Source organism: Amia ocellicauda, chromosome 18 (assembly GCF_036373705.1).
Source record: "Amia ocellicauda isolate fAmiCal2 chromosome 18, fAmiCal2.hap1, whole genome shotgun sequence".
In the NCBI taxonomy this organism is placed as follows: Eukaryota; Metazoa; Chordata; class Actinopteri; order Amiiformes; family Amiidae; genus Amia; species Amia ocellicauda.
Genome location: NC_089867.1, coordinates 25,010,596 through 25,027,538, shown reverse-complemented (window position 1 = coordinate 25,027,538; position 16,943 = coordinate 25,010,596). Strand labels below are relative to the sequence as shown.

Genomic DNA, 16,943 nt, shown 5'->3' with positions numbered 1-16,943 from the left:
GAGGAAGCCTACAAGAACTGGCGCATACAAGATCTGGGGGAGCTCAGGATCCCATGATGGGACCCACCTCCGGGGACGGTCAGTTCCCCCTGCTGGAGCCCGAGTCCAAGACCTTTTAAAGATTTTATGGATGATTGTTTTTAAAAACAAGATTTTAAAAATGAATCCTAATTGTTTTTAAAGATTTAGTTGCTTTTAAACCACATTGTTTAGGGTTTTTGGTATAGTTTTGTTATATTCTTTTGTCAAATACATTGACCGTTTTGGATTAATTTTAAATGCATTGGACCTTTTTTGTTTGTTTTTTATTTTTACTTTTTAATTGTTTCTTTATTTTGTTCAATGCATTTTCAGTTATTTTCAATGTATTTGACTCTTTTGTTGGTGAGCAGCTTTTGCTTTTATCACGTTTGTTTTGTTGTTTTGGGCACGTTTATTTTAAAGTTAATTGTTTTAGTTCTTGTTAAAATCACAAAGATTTTAAAATTTTTTAAGTGATTTTAAGGACTGACACAGATCTTTTAACTACTTTTAATGAAAAGATTGTTTTTAAAAATGATTTGAAAAATGAATTTTAATTGTTTTTAAAGAATTAGTTGATTTTAAATGCACTTGTTTTGTTTGGGGTTTTTTTGGTTGTTTTGTTTTCTTATTTTGTCAAATACATTGGCCGTTTGGTTTTTAATTTTAAAGGCATCACATTGTTTTGGTTTTGTTTTTTATTTTATGCTTTTATTCATTTTTTGATTTATCTGATGCATTTTCAGTTACTTTCAATGTATTTGACTTTTTTTGTTGGTTTGGCAGTTTGCCTTGTATCACAAGTTTATTGTTTTACTGATTTAAGCACGTTTATTTGAGTTTATGTATTTTGTTTAAGTTAATCACCTTAAGATTTTAAAATTTTTAAGTGATTTTAGGAATTGATTTAAATTGTTTTAATCATAAGTATTAAAATTTTGAATGTTTTTATTATTTTGTAATGTAAAATACTAAATCCAATAAAACAGTATTTTACATTTTTACATTCAAATGACTTTTCTTCTCCCCTGAAGAGTTTTCAGTGACTGCCTTTCATCCGTCCCACAGAATCCAGCCCCGATTGACGTCGACAACATCAACATCCACAGCCAGGACATCCATATTAGAGTCTGACGCCACCAGGCCCCCACCACAGCCTTCCTGGGACCGGGACGTCTCTCTGCCCGGGTCGACCGCTAATGCTCAGACTTTGGAAAACAAACCATGACCCAACACCTCACAGAGCAAACAAGGGCCAACTACGAGACCAAACTGAAATAATAATAACTATCCCAATTAAAAGAGGGGGTAAAATATGACACTAACGAACAGCAAATAACGGTGGTAGTTTCATTGAAACGAATAAAGCACTTTGGTCCAACGCTGGACGGCACTGAAGACAGACTCCTGACAACTGAAGTCCTTGAAGATGCTGACGGACGTACCGTGGTCCTACAGTCCTGCCTGTACGTGAAACACTGTCTCCTGCAGTTGAGGTTAAGAAACACACACGGAAAACCATCTCACACAGTAAGACAACACAGGAGTCCAAATACTGAACAGAAGAGAGCGAGACAGTCGAGACGACAGTCTGAGGTGGACACGGGGGAGAGGGGGCTCCTCTCAGCACCACCGGGCTGTGGCACCTGTGAGCGAGAGCCACATGAAACCTGACACGCCTCGCCTGGAGGAAACCGGTCGCGGGGTGAGGACAGTTACGTGTGCGTGTGCTGCTGGGGGGCTTGACATTCACAGTTGTGGAGGTCCATCGCTGGGAGGAGAAGTACTACAGAGTCACACGTGTGTAGAAACTGAGGTATCACATGTCAGAGTCGCTGATCCGTTGAGCGCCGGAGCTCAGGGCAGCCGGACCACGCATGTCCCGAGCGTGTCTGTGTTGGTGGTGTGTGCGTATATATATATGCACATATGTACATTCACATATATTTACACACATATCCATACGATGCCCCGCCTCCCCGCCTCGGCCTCTGCCTCCGGAAGTCTGCTGGTCAGAGTCCATCAGCCCTGCTGGCCTTGTCACTCCCGGGACGGGGTGAGAGTGGTGCCGGGGGGCCTCAGGTGTTGGGTGCCGGGCTGGGGTCCCGGGGGGCGCCGGCTGGCTGGTGGGGTGGCGTGTTGTAGGTCTGCGGCTGCGGGGCGTAGGGCGGCGTGTCGCGGGCCGTCGTCTTACAGGTGAGGCAGCCCTGAGGGAAGTCGAACACATAGCACTTAGGGGAGACACCAGGAGAAGCAAACGGAGAGGGATAAGTGTGAATGAGTGTGTGTGTGTCTGTGTGTGTGTTTGGGGCCATGCTGTGTTAGTGAGCATGTGTGTGTCTGTGTGTGGTACCTGGGTGTCTATTTCGGGGGGTAGGCTCTCCCGCTGTATCCAGGGGTGCACCTCCGCCAGCTCCTCCTTCTGCTTGTCCGTGAACCAGGGCTGGTGCTGCTGCAGGAGCTTCAGCTTCTCCCGGTCCTCCTTCAGAACCTGGGCCTGGTCCCTGAGCACAGACAGCGCCGTCAGAGAGCGCACAACACGCACCCTCTCACACACTCACTCACTCCACACTCACACACACCCCAGACACACCCCCCCCACACTCACACACACACACACACCCCCCAGACACACACACCCCCCAGACACACACACCCCACAGACACACACACACACCCCACAGACACACACACACACACACACCCCCTCCCCGACACTGCGCACACACCGCACATACACCCACACCCAAACTACCCACCCCCCCCCCAACACACACCTCCCCCCCCACACACACACATACACACACAACTGAACAAGGATTCAACCAGCCCACTCAGTCTACACTGTCAGCAAGTCAATCTATGTCACTCTTCAATGACGAGGATAATAATTAGCAGGGAACGGCCGTTAAGCTCTAATCGCAGCCCTGAGAGGACGTGCCAGAGGAGTTCGGTGACCCGGGTCTGAAGTCACCTACCTCTCGCCCCGTGAGCTCAGACCCAACAGAACAACTACAGCCGCGAATCGGACTGGGAGCAAAATACTTTAGTTCCCCTGCAAAGAGAAAGATCCCAGAAGAGTGATTGAGGAGACTGCGGGGCGGCGGGGTGGAGGGGGCGGGCGGTGCCTTGGCGGCGCCGGTGGGGGGCGCAGTACCGTGGCACGATCTGGTAGTTCATCATGACGGGCTCGGGCGTGTGCTGGATCATGCTCCACAGGGAATCCTCCGCCTGCCTGTCGAAGGGCCCCGGCGCCTCCTGACCCGGGCGCGAGTGGCGGGGCGAGTCCGAGGAGTCGTTGCTGGCGAAGTACTTGCTGCTGTGGCTCGACGGCAGGCTGCCTGTGAAGGGGAGGAGAGAGAGGGCGGCCCCCGTCAGCGACCGGGCCGCCGAAGGGACGGAGAGGTTTGGGGTGCGGCGGCCCGGGTCAGCGTACTCACCCGTGTGGCTGGCAGAGGTGCCTGTGGTGCCGTGGGAGTCCGAGCCCGAGCCCAGCGACCCGCCCGACTCCCCCGAGCCGCTGCCCGAGGCGTGGGAGCCGGTGCTGGAGGGCGAGCCCTCGTGCAGCAGCAGGTCCAGCAGCTCACTGGAGGTCGACCGGCTGTCCTGGTCACCAGATACACTGTGGGCACGGTCCTGGACACGGGGGACACGGGGGACACGGGGTTGAAATCCCTACGGCTGCACCGCAGTCTCGCGCCAACATCGTTTCAATAGCAGTCCCGAGGAGCCAGAGAGGCCGGAGACTCACCCTCTTGCCGAGCGGTTCGAGCAGCGTCTCCGGCAGCGCCGCGCCCCCCACCGCTGCCTCCGCTGGCTTGGGCAGCTCCTCCTGCAGCAGGTTGAGCTGGAGGGGGGAGCTGGACCGGGAGCTGGAGAACAGGGCGGGCGGCTGGGCCGGGTCCAGGTCCTCTCCGACGGTGGAGGGTGGCTGTGGACTGGGGGGTGGACTGGGGGGTGGCCTGGGGGGTGGCAGGGGCGGCTCCAGCAGGGTCTGGGAGGCCACGGGGGTCCCCTGAAGCGGCGGGGCCACGGAGAAGGACGCCGGGTGGAAAGGGGTGAAGGGGAAGGGCTGGGGGGGAGAGCAGGGGGCTGGGGCACACAGTCCCTGCGGGAACATGGGGTAGCTGGGGTAGTTGGGGAGGAAAACAGCCATGACGGGCGCCATGTACGGGGTCAGGGCTGGCACTGGGGGCATGGGGGGCAAGGGCTGCACGGAAGGCAAGGGCGGTACTGGCTGCGCTGACTGCATGGGCACCATGTTCTGCACTGAGGGCATGAGCTGCGCTGGCTGCATGGGCTGCATGCTGGGCTGTGGCTGTGCAGTGAAAGGGACCCCCCCCGGCTGGACGCCGCCGTTGAGGAGAGTCACCCCACATGCCGCCTCTGCGCCCACATGGCCCGGCACGGGGAAGTAGGCCGGTTGGAAGGGCATCACCACGGGTGGGAGGAAGCCCACGCCGGGCGTCTGGCCCTGAGATGCCTCTGAGGGGGCCCATGCCTGGCGCAGGGTGGCGGCCGGGGCGGTGGGGGGGCGGCGGGGGCGGCTGCTGCCCGGGGGGGAGGCGTAGCTGTCTGAGGAGCCCTGCGGTTTGGGACGCTTGTGCTTGTTGGTCTTGGACTTCCTCCAGCCCGCCGCGCTGCCGGACCGCATGGCGCAGTCGCCTACAGACACGGAGAGAGAGGGAGGAGTGGAAGAGAGAGGGTGAAGGAGAGGGAGAGGGGGAGAGGGAGAGAAGGTGAGAGGGTGGGAGAGATGGTGAATGAGAAGGATAGGGGGACAAGAGGGTGAGAGAGTGTGAAAGAGGGAGAGAGAGAGGGAGAGAGATGGATTAATCCTGGGTGATTTGTCACCTCCTTCATGCCTATCAAGTCCCTGCTACGAACTCGCTACTGATTGGGTGGCAATAAGCCAATCAGGACAAGACAATCCCAGTCCCGGTGGGCGGGGCTCTGGGGGGCTCACCGTGGGGGTGCGAGGGTGCCTTGCTGCTGCCGTCCTGCTGCAGGTAGGAGCTGTATGGACTCTGCAGGATGCGGTGGCGGAAGCGGTCCACGTAGTCCTGCTCCTCCTTCTGCGTGTGCGCCGACAGCACCTGTTTGGTCAGACCCACCCGGCGGAACTCCTCCGGCGCCGCAGCCGAGCCGGGTGGGGCGGGGCGGGGCGGGTCGGCCGGCTCGCTGCCCATCGGGGCGTCCTCCAGCGCCGTCACCTCTGGGGGGCAAGGAAGAGGAAGAGGTGAGGACATTGAAGAACAGCAGAGGATTTGACATGTGTGAAGTGTATGGTGTCTGTGTGCATGATCTGTGTGTGTGTGTGTGTGTGTGTAGTTGGCGTGCGTTTAAGCATGTGCGTGTGTGTAGCTGGCGTGTGTATGTGCGTATGCATGTGTTTAAGCGTGTGTGTGTAGTGTGCGCTCACCGGATTCGGGCTGGGGCACATGCACAATGGTGCTGCTGTAGCTGCACTGGCTGGTCACCGACACCACGCTCATGGCTTTGGTGGACAGGGTGAGGTCGGTCAGAGGGGCCCCCACCACGGCCGCTGTGGTCAACACTGCCGAGCCGGCCGACACCTGGCTGTCTGGGGCCCCGGCAGCCAGCAGGGTCACGTCTGCCAGGGTGAGAGAGGACAGGGCAGTCAGAGACACCGCACACACCACACCACGCACACACTGCACATACACACACACACACTGCTCAACAGAGTCTGCTGCCGCGGCGCTGTAATCACCCTTGCCATGCTGCGTCTCTTCCAGCAGGGTGGCCGCAGCCTTATCCTCCTCGGAGGACGAGGACGTGGTGTTGGACAGGGACTCGCACTTGCGCTTCAGGGCCGGGACGCTGCAGCTCTCCAGGTACCTGAGCAAAGAGACGACACGACCGGTTCTTCATCTGGGCCGAGACAACATCGACAAGCAGAACCCTGCCCTCTCTCACAATGCCATCTTGTTGGACTAACGGCAGGAGAACACATCTGAAGCCAGGCATGCGACCTGGCTGTCACACCTCTCGGCGGGTTGTCCCACCTGATGATGCTGTCCACACAGTTGATCTGCTGGTAGGACGGAATGTGCGTCTGCTTCCTGGAGTCGCCATGGGCAGCGGGGAGGTGACCTCTGACCTCCGGCGCCCCCGAGGGATGTGGCAGCGAAACGCTTGGTCTATCTGCTCAACCAGACACAACGCAGAGTGAGACGAGCCTCCGGCAAAGAGCGGCCGCCTGGCAAAGCATCTGTTTCAGACTTAATTCAAAGCAAAACACGTTTGATTGTGCGTCTCTACGGGACAGAGACATGGATCCGTGATGGAGGGCCTTTCACAACGACGGTACAGAGTAACAGCAGCAGTATCACAGGGGGCCCAGTGGGTTACCTGGGGCGGTGCTGCCCAGGGGCACAGGTTTGCTGCGGGAGTCCAGGTAGGCCTGCTGCCCCCAGCTCTTCAGCTTGTTCACGTCAGCGCAGATCTGCTGCAGGGTCATCTGATACACCAACACAAAAGCACGTATTGAGTCTGTGAGCAAAAGCATGTACCCCGGCACATTAAACACAATCTGGGTAATTCTCATGCCCTAGCTTAGGGAGGGGCAGTCCACGTGTTTTCATTCCACCCCTGATCTTAATTACTTAATTGAGCCGATTAGAGTCAGAAGGCCGGTGCTGTGTTGTGAATGTGCTGTGAGCGGCCCGGGGGGGGGGGGGCGCTGTCTCACCGGCTCGCGGTGGCTGTCCTCCCAGATGTTGCCGTTGCTGTCGCTGGACGAGGCCACGCTGATGTAGTGCTCATGGGAGCCGTTGCTGCCTAGACTGCCATAGCCACTGGAGCCGTTGTTATGTACCGGCTGCGGGGCAGAGGTCAGAGGTCGGATGTCGGAGGTCAGAGGGGGCGGGGCAGAGAGGGAGAAAAAGAGAGAGATTTTAGATTCTCCATATTTTTTTTCTTCTGTTTTCCGCTCAGAATTTATTGGGAACAACACATTTTTTTGGTTTGCCTGGATAAATATGCCCTCTGCCTGGACGGGCGACCCCGACACTGACCTGCAGGAAGAGCTTATAGATCTGCGCCTGGAGCTCTTTGATCTCCTCGTCCACGACCGTCGGCTCGGCTTTGCTCCGGGGTGCGAACACGTCCTCGTTTAGCGGCCCCCTGCAGGGACACGGGGCCACAATGTGTCAGATTAACCATCCCTTCATTCTTATAAACACAACTGGATTATTTTCAAAGGGGGTCAGACTCATTCAGAAGAGGAGTACGAGGAATCTGCACAGTTTTCACTGCAGGGGAATCCGAGGTGTTGAATATCTGCTTTGACTCACGCGCGGACTTTGTGTCTGCCGATGATGAAGGCCACTTTGCGGCTCCAGGGGTTGATGAAGCTGCACCAGCTGGTGTCCAGGGTCACGTAGTCCCCGTTCTGACAGCGGAACCGGACCGGAGAGTGGTCGAAGGGGGGCTGGCCCGCGTACTTCAGGACTAGACCGAGGGAGGGAGCAAGAGATTGAGTGAGAGAGAAAGAGACTAAGAGGGTTGAAGGAGAGAGAGACGGACAGAGAAAGAGAAAGAGAGAGGGTAGAGCCCTGCATTTCAGCCCGAGCCCGACGGGCACCGACTTATTTACACCCCTCAGGCCGGGCTTCGGGCCAATTTTCACATCCTAGTTCACATGCGGGCCGGGCATCGGGCCTGTTTTAGGCTCCTCCTCCTTTTTATATTTTAGACATTAATTAATTAAAAGAAACTATGAGAAGTTTATGATGGTAAAACAAACATAGAAAAGTGTTATATAATCTATCACACTGACACGCATGACACAGTCTGCTCACACATACACACGCACACAGGTTTCCCACGGACAACACGAGAACTACCGCGCCTGCTGGAAGAGGACAGAAGAAAGCAGGCCTGGACTGAAACCGTCCGCTGTGGATGCTGTACTTTTTATCCACGATGCTCTGTAAGAGACTGTTCTTCTGGCTGTAGCCATGTTAAGACTAGGAGGCTGTTTTCTTTTTCGTTTGATTGGCCGCTTGGTCGTCACTTTGAAAAACAAAAACTTTAACAAACAAAAAATGCTCCAAACATTTTTCTAAATTAACTTAATAAAGAAACGAAAAGAAACATAACTACTTTACAAACAAAACTGAACTATTTTAATGGCTGCAACAGTAGTATAGACTGTGTAATGGTAAAAAAAAAAAAAAAAAAAAAAACACGGGCTCCAGTCGGACTCGGGCCGAGATTGTGATAAACTGTCGGACAAGGGCCGGGCTGGGGCCTAGATTTGAGGCCCGTGCAGGGCTTTAAGAGAGGGGATATGAGAGACGAGAGGACAGAAGGAGAGACAGACAGACTCACTCTTGCGGTGCATGGCGAGCATCAGAGGGCGGTCCTCGGGGTGCAGGCACGTCAGCGCCGAGGTGCCAATTAGGTCCTGTGGGAGGTATCCCAGCAAGGGCACCGCACTGCCAACACAAGAGGGCAGACAGGCTCACACCCCGCACGCACACACACACACACACACACACACAAGTACAGCACAACCCTGACACAAGCCTGGAGAGGGGTTACACGTGCCTGAGGGGTAAAGATTACGTAAAACCCCTTTAACATCCACAGCTGGACATAGAGAGCCGTCCAGGCTGGTGTGGCTCTTGATCCTGAGTTAAAGGACTGTATTAATATCACTCCAAGACTCCAAGAGCCTCAGAACCAAGGTCCGAACGCTGCCCAAAGCCCAAGCGCTCAAAGACCCCTGCGTCTCTGGTCCTCTGGGCTGTGGGCAGCTTGTCTATAAACAGTGGGCTCCTGCACAGGCATGCATCTCTCTTTTCCTGCCCCCCCACTTCATGAGAAATAGAAATGCACATACTTGTATGTTGTATATATAGACACCTATACAATCCGCAGCCCTCAGCGCCCATGGGAAGTATCCCGCACAAGCACAGCCGAGCGGGGATGGCCCCCCAGGACTCACCGATCGTCCACCTCCATGAACACGCAGCTGGGGGAGTGGGTGGTGGTGAAGATGCGCTTGTCCGTGGGGATGCGGGGCGCTGTGACGGACAGACAGCACATCAATACAAGCATCTCAGCGTCAACACAAGCATCAACATCTCAGCGTCAACACAAGCATCAACATCTCAGCGTCAACACAAGCATCAACATCTCAGCGTCAACACAAGCATCAACATCTCAGGGTCAACACAAGCATCAACATCTCAGCGTCAACACAGGTGTCTCAGCAACAAAGCTGGGTCCACACTTCCTTCACAAACTGACTAGCCCCCGCAAGGGCACCGCCAGCCCCACAACCGCCTCCGTACCTTCGTAGCCCGAGTGGATCCTCTCGGCCAGCGCCAAACAGCAGGGCTGCCTCTCGCCGATGCCCGGCTCGTTCACCCTCAGCAGGTACGGCGTGAGGCGGAAAGGGTTATAGCGCATCTCTCCCTCTCGGTCCTTTCCTCCCCTGAGAGAGAGACGCACAGAGACGGAGACAGAGAGAGAGAGAACAAATGTATGATTCATTTACTGACAGGTTTTCTCCGTCGCACCAGATGACCAGATTGCTCCCATGATGCCTCGACACCCGGAGGCCCACAACATCCTCATCTGTGCAGCCATGCGATGGAGGAACAAGAGAAAGAACAGGGAGGAGGGACTAACCTGAATCTGCAGAAGAAGGACTTGACCTGGGCAGACTGGAACAGCATAGCCGCTGCAAACACAGGACAACACAGTCAGGGCCTTCAGCAAGACCAACACCGAGGAGACCCGACACGGAGACCCGACACGGAGACCCGACACGGAGACCCGACACGCACACGCGGCCACGGGCAGGACTGCGTGGCGTGAGCGCACCGGGCCGGCACTCACCGCTACTGGAGTCCACGTTCCAGGGGGGCAGGTGAGGCTGGGCGGTGTGGGAGTAGAAGATATTGACGTCCTGGTTGTAGACCAGCTCCACGAACTTCACCGAGTACAGGAACTTCCTCTTGCAGTTGAGGATGCTGGAGGCCTGCTCGGAGATGTACAGGACCCGGCCGCTGGCCAGGGAGAACACCACCACAAAGGTGTCCTGCAGACGCGACACACACGAGACACACACACGAGACGTGACACACACGAGACGCGACACACACGAGACGCGACACACACGAGACGCATTATTAGTCAGGAGATCAGTGTACTTCGGTAACTTGTGTATTTTGTCCTGGGCTGAGATACAGTCTTCATTGCAGTACAGTTTTGGTGGGGGGTCATTACCGTGTTCTTGAGGGTGTGCTCCGAGGTGATGGACTCCAGCTGCTCCAGGGTGTAGGCCGTGGCGTCGGGGCGTGCAGCCAGGCCGTTGCTCATCAGTAGCTTGTAGTACGCAGTGTTGGCTGCAAGGGGCGCCAGAAAGAGACAACCATTACCTCCCCAGGAAACAGATCTTTCAAAACAAAATCATATCACAGCACCCTGCCTAACCCGATCCAGAGAGGTAAAGAGCACCCGTCTCTGACAGCCAGCCCTACCAACAACCTCCACCCCCCGCCTTCCCATGGCCTAACGCACCCTGCACTTGTTTGACGCAGTTCAGGGCATAGTTGAGGGCCTCCACGGTGCTGGCCTTGCTGTGACCGCGCTTCTCCGAGGGCAGCCTCTTCTTCATCTCCTGCACCGTCTGCATCAGCTTCCGGTGCATCTGGTTCCGCCCCCGCTCCGGATCGTCACTGCGTCGGGCAACGGACACGTCAATCACAGGCCGAGACTGACGCACACGCTACAGTCACGGGAGGGCAAAAGCCTCCCTTTTCTCTACCAAGCAGAACCACGGACACAGACGGACAGACACAAACTAGAATACCATCCTCCTTTCAAAGAAACAATCTCATCATATGTCCACGTCTGAGAAATTACTAAAACTATAGAAAAAATACTAACAAAACACACAGATTGGTCAAAGGTTGATCCGTGCTGCTCTACACAAGGGACCACTCTGTCACAGACAACGAGAAGCAGAAGGATGGGGTCTCTGTGTGAGAGGCGGAGGCAGTTGTGCGCCGCAGGGGCTCGGGGCCCGTGTGCCCTACCTGCCCTCGGTGGTGTGCGTGTCCTGGCCGGAGCGGGCGCTGTGCAGGCTGTAGGAGTTCGAGCTGTGAGAGGAGGACGAGGTGGCCAGGGACTTGGAGCTGGAGGGAGGAGAGGAGAGGCAGGGGTTACAGAGACCAGCGTCCCCTCTCACAACTACGCACATCAAAAAGATGACCCTGCCCTCCCGGTGCCGGACTGGACCACAACGAAACCACGACCACAGCGAGCGCTGGCGTGCCATTACCTCTTGGTGCTGCCGGTGCCGCGGGAGCCCCGGTTGACCGAGTCGGTGCCGCTGCTCGAGCCGTGGTTGCTATTCATGTCCACGTCCTCCTGGCCCTGCTCCCCCACTGACGAGCCCCCGGCGCCCCCCCGCGCCCCGGCTCCTTCCTCCACCGCCTCCTCCTCCTCTTCCTCGTCCACCCCTGGTAAAGCCACCACCTCCCGAGGCTCCTGTGTGGGCTTCTGTGCGGCTGACTGGCCCCCTTCGTCCTGGACCCCCGAGGACGACGCGCCTTCCTCCTCCGCACCGGGGAACGTGCTGATGCCCGGCATGGCCGCCCAACTGCACTGGGACTGGAGAGAGTTGAATACAGCCAAGCTTTTTAAAACCCAAACTATGCTCCTGGGCTGAGACCTGCTCCTGTAAGGATGAAGGCCTATGTCTCCACAAGACCCAAGCTCAGCAGCGTTCCTGGAACAGAGGGCCCACGTCTATCAAAGAGACTGCGGCCATTGCGGACAGGTAAAAATATATAGATCTTAAAAAAAGGTAAGTTTTTTGTGCTTGAAGTTGTTGTTTTGTTTGCTTTCTAACAGGCTGGGTGCAGGATGTGTGACATCACGAGACAGTGCGCTGTGGTCCGCTGTGGTCATGGTCTGTGAGGCATCGTACCGGGGATGTTCAAATGGCACCCTCAGGAGGGTACTTTACGCTCCACGGAGACAGAAAATCTCACCTGTAAGACACAAATAACACATAAAAATTAAGCCAATATATGTACGGTTTTATCTCTTTTCCACAGTCCGGTTGTATACATTGTCCGGTCTTCTAAATATCACTTACCTATGTGGTACAAACCCCTGACCCCTGGGCCTGCCAGTGCCCAAAATAGGCCACTATTGAAATGCTGCCCAGATATCTATAGCCCAGGCTGGCACCTTGAGGGCAGAAACAGGGGCACGGAGGCTAAAACCGGATACAGAGGCTTCTTATCAGTGCTGTAAACTGCTTTATAACAACCCGAGACTAGCAATACAAAAATAACAGACTGTAATTGGGATCAGAGCTGACGCTGAAACTTTCCCTTAAGCACTTAGCTCACAGCATTAGCTTTTATTTTTATTTTTAAAGTCAACATAGTTTCCAGCTTGATGACAGCAGCTGGGGGGGAACTGGGCAGGGGCAGGGCAGCCCGCCACCGCACAAACACACGTGTTCAAGGTGCCATGGAGGTGCATCAGTTGTCCAGCGTGGGGTTGACTGACCACACGTATGGGAACTGCTCAGCCCAGGTAGAACCACACCAACAACACTACGACGAAGCGATTAATCAGATTCATCTTTCGAATCGCGGTACACGGACATGCGTTTCCACATACACCTTATGTGCCCAAGCCCTGTTTGACAGCGAAGCTTCTCAGAGTGAGATACAGGAAGGGGGTGGGGAGAAAAAGAGAGAGAGGACAAAAGAAAGGAAAGAAGGGAGGGAGAGACAGGAAAAAGGGATGGAAAAAAGATGCAAGTTTAAGAAAATAAAGATAAATCCATGAGGGAGATCTACCAACAGAAAAAGACACAAGCCTCACTAATAGTTATTATTATTACATCCCTCACCCTCCCAGCTCCCCCAACTCCTTGAACTGCAGTGGGACCGAGATGCTGTAAACGGACAGCGCCACGGCTCGTTCTTGTCCTGAGAGGTGCCCTGCCTTGGTCCGTCCGCATCTGATCAAGCAAGTCCCAAGTACAGGCAGCCCCCTCTGTAAAGAGCTGGCACACATGGTGCTGGGGGCTGGTAACTCACAGTGGAACTACAGTTAGTCTGCCGGGTCACAGGACAGCTCTGTCCCCCAGGTGAACGGGAGCTCGGCTACACTGGGCCTCTTGCTCCGTGGCCCGCAACGCCCAGGCTGCTGTCTTTGTGTCCGAGGCTAGCAGCAAAATTCAAGCAAGATTGTTTCTGAGAAATTCTATTCAGTTTCTTATCAGTTTCTCTCTCTCTCCATTTCCCTGCCAATTTGGCAGCCTTGCCAAAAAAAGCACTACAAAGGAGTGTGAGCCAGAACAGTGTGTTCCCTTTACTCGTCAAACACAGCGGCCTGTGTGCACAGCTCAGCTTTATCTCCGAGACTGAACGTTGTGGGTGATTATGTTTTATTAGTATGAGGTCAGGGCAGGCTGTGTTGGAGACATGCAGTATTTCACAGACCTTTCTCGATAGGCCTGTTTTTAATTCTTCTTTTCTTTTCCACAGTTCCTCATTTGTTCTTTGCGTTTCTCATGGCGGCTTTCCAGACTGTGTGCTCCGGTAAAACAACATGCTGTTTTCAGTGGGCAGCTAGACTCGCCCCTGAGCGCTTTCTGAGAACATGCCACCAGTATCGCTTTAAAATTACCCTCAATAAAGGAACAGGTCATTCTCCCATAGACCCTGGGCGCAGCGACAGGGTTTTGGAAACCTCCTCAGTAAACAGAGAGTAAGCCATGCAGCTGAGCCAAAAAGAGCAGCTCTTAAAATACAAGCACCTTAATCCCAGGTCCTACAGCTCAGATCCAAACAGGGCTGCACTGAGAGCACCGAGTTCAAATACTGGGAGGAGCAGAGCACTGAGCACTCCAACTCTCCTAGTAGTGAATCCCTGCACAGCTGAGCACACGCTGCCAACCGTCTGGTATCTCAGCCTTGCTACACACACACACACACTGTATGCACGGCTCTTAAAGGGCTACAGCATCTCTTTATTTACATTTCACCACGTTTCCCACTCGCTGCTCTGTTTGGCGGGTGGCCAGCCACCGTCCGCTAGTGTTTCACAGGGCTACATGTCTCAGCATGGCTTCTTGGCATCCTCTCGTAGAACAGTTGTGGATGTTCAATTTAGAAATGCACTTAAACTAAGAAAGACGAGCGGTCACCATGAACGGGGAATTGGTGAGACGGGCAGGAGTTGAGGGAAAAGGCAGGTGGCAGAGACTGGTGTTACTGCATATCTCACACAGACTACATTACTTTAATGTCCAGAGTCAGACACCTCTGATTTTCTGCCTGTAATAGACAAGGGATGGGGAATCCCAGGTCAGAGTACTTTGACACAGTCCACAGTGTCAGAGGCACCATGCCAAAATCAGCAACCAACACAACATCTTAGAAACAAATAGTTGACATATTTAAGACATCTGTCACCCCAGCAGACAGTGATTACAGACGTGCACATGTTAACCTTCATTCTGTTTCCAGCTACACCTACTGGGTAGCAGAATGTATTTGGTTGAACTATTTACATTTTTTCACATAATGTCCCTATGTTTCACAATACCTAATTATTTTCAAATAATGTTTACCTCATAAATGACAGTGAATACTATTAAATCTATGTAACAATATTTGCAAATTTAAACTCATGAATTCACAAATTAAATATAAAAACTACACAGCAAATACACAACACATATACAGTATTAGTCCCAGGTCTCAGCAACACTGGGCGATAACATCATGCTTGGTAACCTAAATAGATTGGCATGTTAGTTTAAATATGAGTTTCTGCTTCACTTGCACAGTGGTAAAGGACCCTGCAGATCGAAGAAATGTCAACAGAGCAAACTGTCGTAATGACCTAATTTATCTCAGCTGCAAAACTACATTAGTGCCCAACATTCAAATATGATTTTCAGTACAACTTCAATACACATGTGAGACAGTGGGGCAAATATAGTTTCAAGGGCAGTGGCTGGCAGGGCTTTAAATGCAGCACATTATTTATAGTTCATTAGCCTGTGGGGGTGAACTGCAGCCATGCTTTCAGCTGGGCCAGAGGATGTCACTGAGACGAACACATGCTTTGCAGCTACGGTGGACAACATCAGCTTTGAGGTTGTGGGTATTGATTGCTGCCAACTCTTCCTCCCATTCACAGAGAGTGGAGTAAAACTGCCTGCGTGCTTTGTGAGGGCAATGGCAAATAATAAAGGTGCAAATCTAGCAACAGATCAGACAGGTCTGACAATCAAACAAGACAATGTGTCACAGAATGATACAAAAGCACGACCTGCTCTAAGAGAGTAACTATTGTAAATACTTTAGGCATGTTTTTAAAGCAACAGGTGACTTTTCTAATCTTGCATGTTTATGGTCACGAACATGCACTGTTTTATATATGCATACATACACGCCTAATAAGACATGGGTGAAGACATCAGTAAGAAAAGTAATCTACACATTTGCGGTGAAAACAATACAGGTGTATGGCAAGCCAAATTATCATTTAGAGATATCTTCAATTAATTTAAAGATAACTTCAAATCACTCCCTGTATTGTAGCCCAATATTATCACTTCCTGTTAATGTGTTAATTCATTTCAATGTAAATAAATTAGGAAACAGGAAGTGATAATCTCAGCCAAAATACAGGAAGTCATTTGCAGATATCTCGAAATGATTTACAGACATCTTCCAATTATTTAGAGATATCTGCTAATCATTTAGAGATATCTTTAAAAAGCACCTTATTTAGATCTCTCTAAATGCATTTAGATACACCTGATCATGTGTCTTGCCATACAGGTGCCAGCGCAGGTCAGTGCTCTGCAGGTGTGGAGACATCACAGGGTTCAGGCACAAACCATTGCAGCAGGCTTTTCTGCACACTGTGAGCGGGACTCAACACATCAATGCACACAGCGCGCCGGGGCCTCGGCAAGAAACACGAGTGTAGAGAGCAAGGACAGTGGCGAGGGCACCCACAGCTCTGCATCACTGATTACTACGACTATGGGACTGTGCATCAGTTCAATGCACGCACTCACCTAACATGCTGCATAATGTACTGTACTGCTTATTAAAGGGCCAGCACAACCCGAGCCCGCAGCCTGTCCGACACGGAGCCTCACTGACACTCAACCTGGGACAACTGGGGTCCGGGGGGCCGTGAGGGGCCAGTAACACACACTTTCTCCAGACCACAACGCCCAGCACTGCCACCGCCATCCCAAACAGCACCAGCAGCAGCACAATATCGGGGCAATACCTTGCGCTTACCTGCCCGCCGATCACACAACCGGGTCCGGCCGCAGTGACGTAATGCAACGCGTCCAGTCCACTCCTGCCCCCGCGACTGCTCGCTCACAAAGTCACTTCACCGACGGCAGTGCGGCATCCACAGCCCGGGTTGTGTCCGGCGGTCACACAAAGGTCTCACAGCCGCAAAGGTGCGCTCGTCGTGCGGCCCGGCGCTTCCCGTCTCTGGGCTCGACGGCGACATCCGCGCAACGTGAGTGCGGGCCTCCCGAGCCCCGCCCCGCCGCCTCCCATTGGCCCGGCGCGTCCGCCAGGGCCGCTCCCATTGGCCGGGAGGCCGACAAGGGGGCGTGTCTCCCCGCGTCAGCAAAACTCACGTGTATGTCCATGTTACACAACGGCAGGAGAGGAGACACACACGGCCAGTGCGCAGGCGCAGCGGGGGCCGATGTCGTAGGGTTTGTGCAGAGAGGAGGGGAAGAAAGACAGAAACTAGTTCAGGAGGTGAAAGACGGGCAGCGTCTGTCAGTGGGAGTCCTGTCCACTGAGCGCGTTGTTTTAGCAGATGCATTTGCGCTTTAAATGGTAGTGCACCAAGCATTC

General features: G+C 53.5%; 1 protein-coding gene across 2 annotated transcripts; it reads right to left on the bottom strand.

Moving 5' to 3' along the window:
- Positions 1–949: 949 nt before the first annotated feature.
- Positions 950–16,619, bottom strand: per3 (period circadian clock 3). Of its 2 annotated transcripts, none has more exons than XM_066690668.1 (23): positions 16,351–16,619; positions 11,345–12,059; positions 11,100–11,198; positions 10,582–10,739; positions 10,288–10,406; positions 9,898–10,099; positions 9,688–9,739; positions 9,348–9,490; positions 8,999–9,077; positions 8,380–8,486; positions 7,341–7,497; positions 7,062–7,170; positions 6,737–6,865; positions 6,397–6,505; positions 6,051–6,189; positions 5,756–5,883; positions 5,444–5,635; positions 4,988–5,236; positions 3,773–4,686; positions 3,462–3,657; positions 3,179–3,362; positions 2,375–2,525; positions 950–2,228 (listed from the first exon to the last, which is right to left on the bottom strand). In XM_066690668.1, exons 2-23 carry the CDS (start codon positions 11,653–11,655, stop codon positions 2,100–2,102), a joined length of 4,056 nt encoding a protein of 1,351 aa, XP_066546765.1. In that variant the 5' UTR covers positions 11,656–12,059; positions 16,351–16,619; the 3' UTR covers positions 950–2,099. The 2 variants fall into 2 exon arrangements, with proteins under 2 accessions (XP_066546765.1, XP_066546764.1); XM_066690667.1 differs by having other exon boundaries at positions 16,362–16,619.
- Between the last annotated feature and the right edge of the window lie 324 nt (positions 16,620–16,943).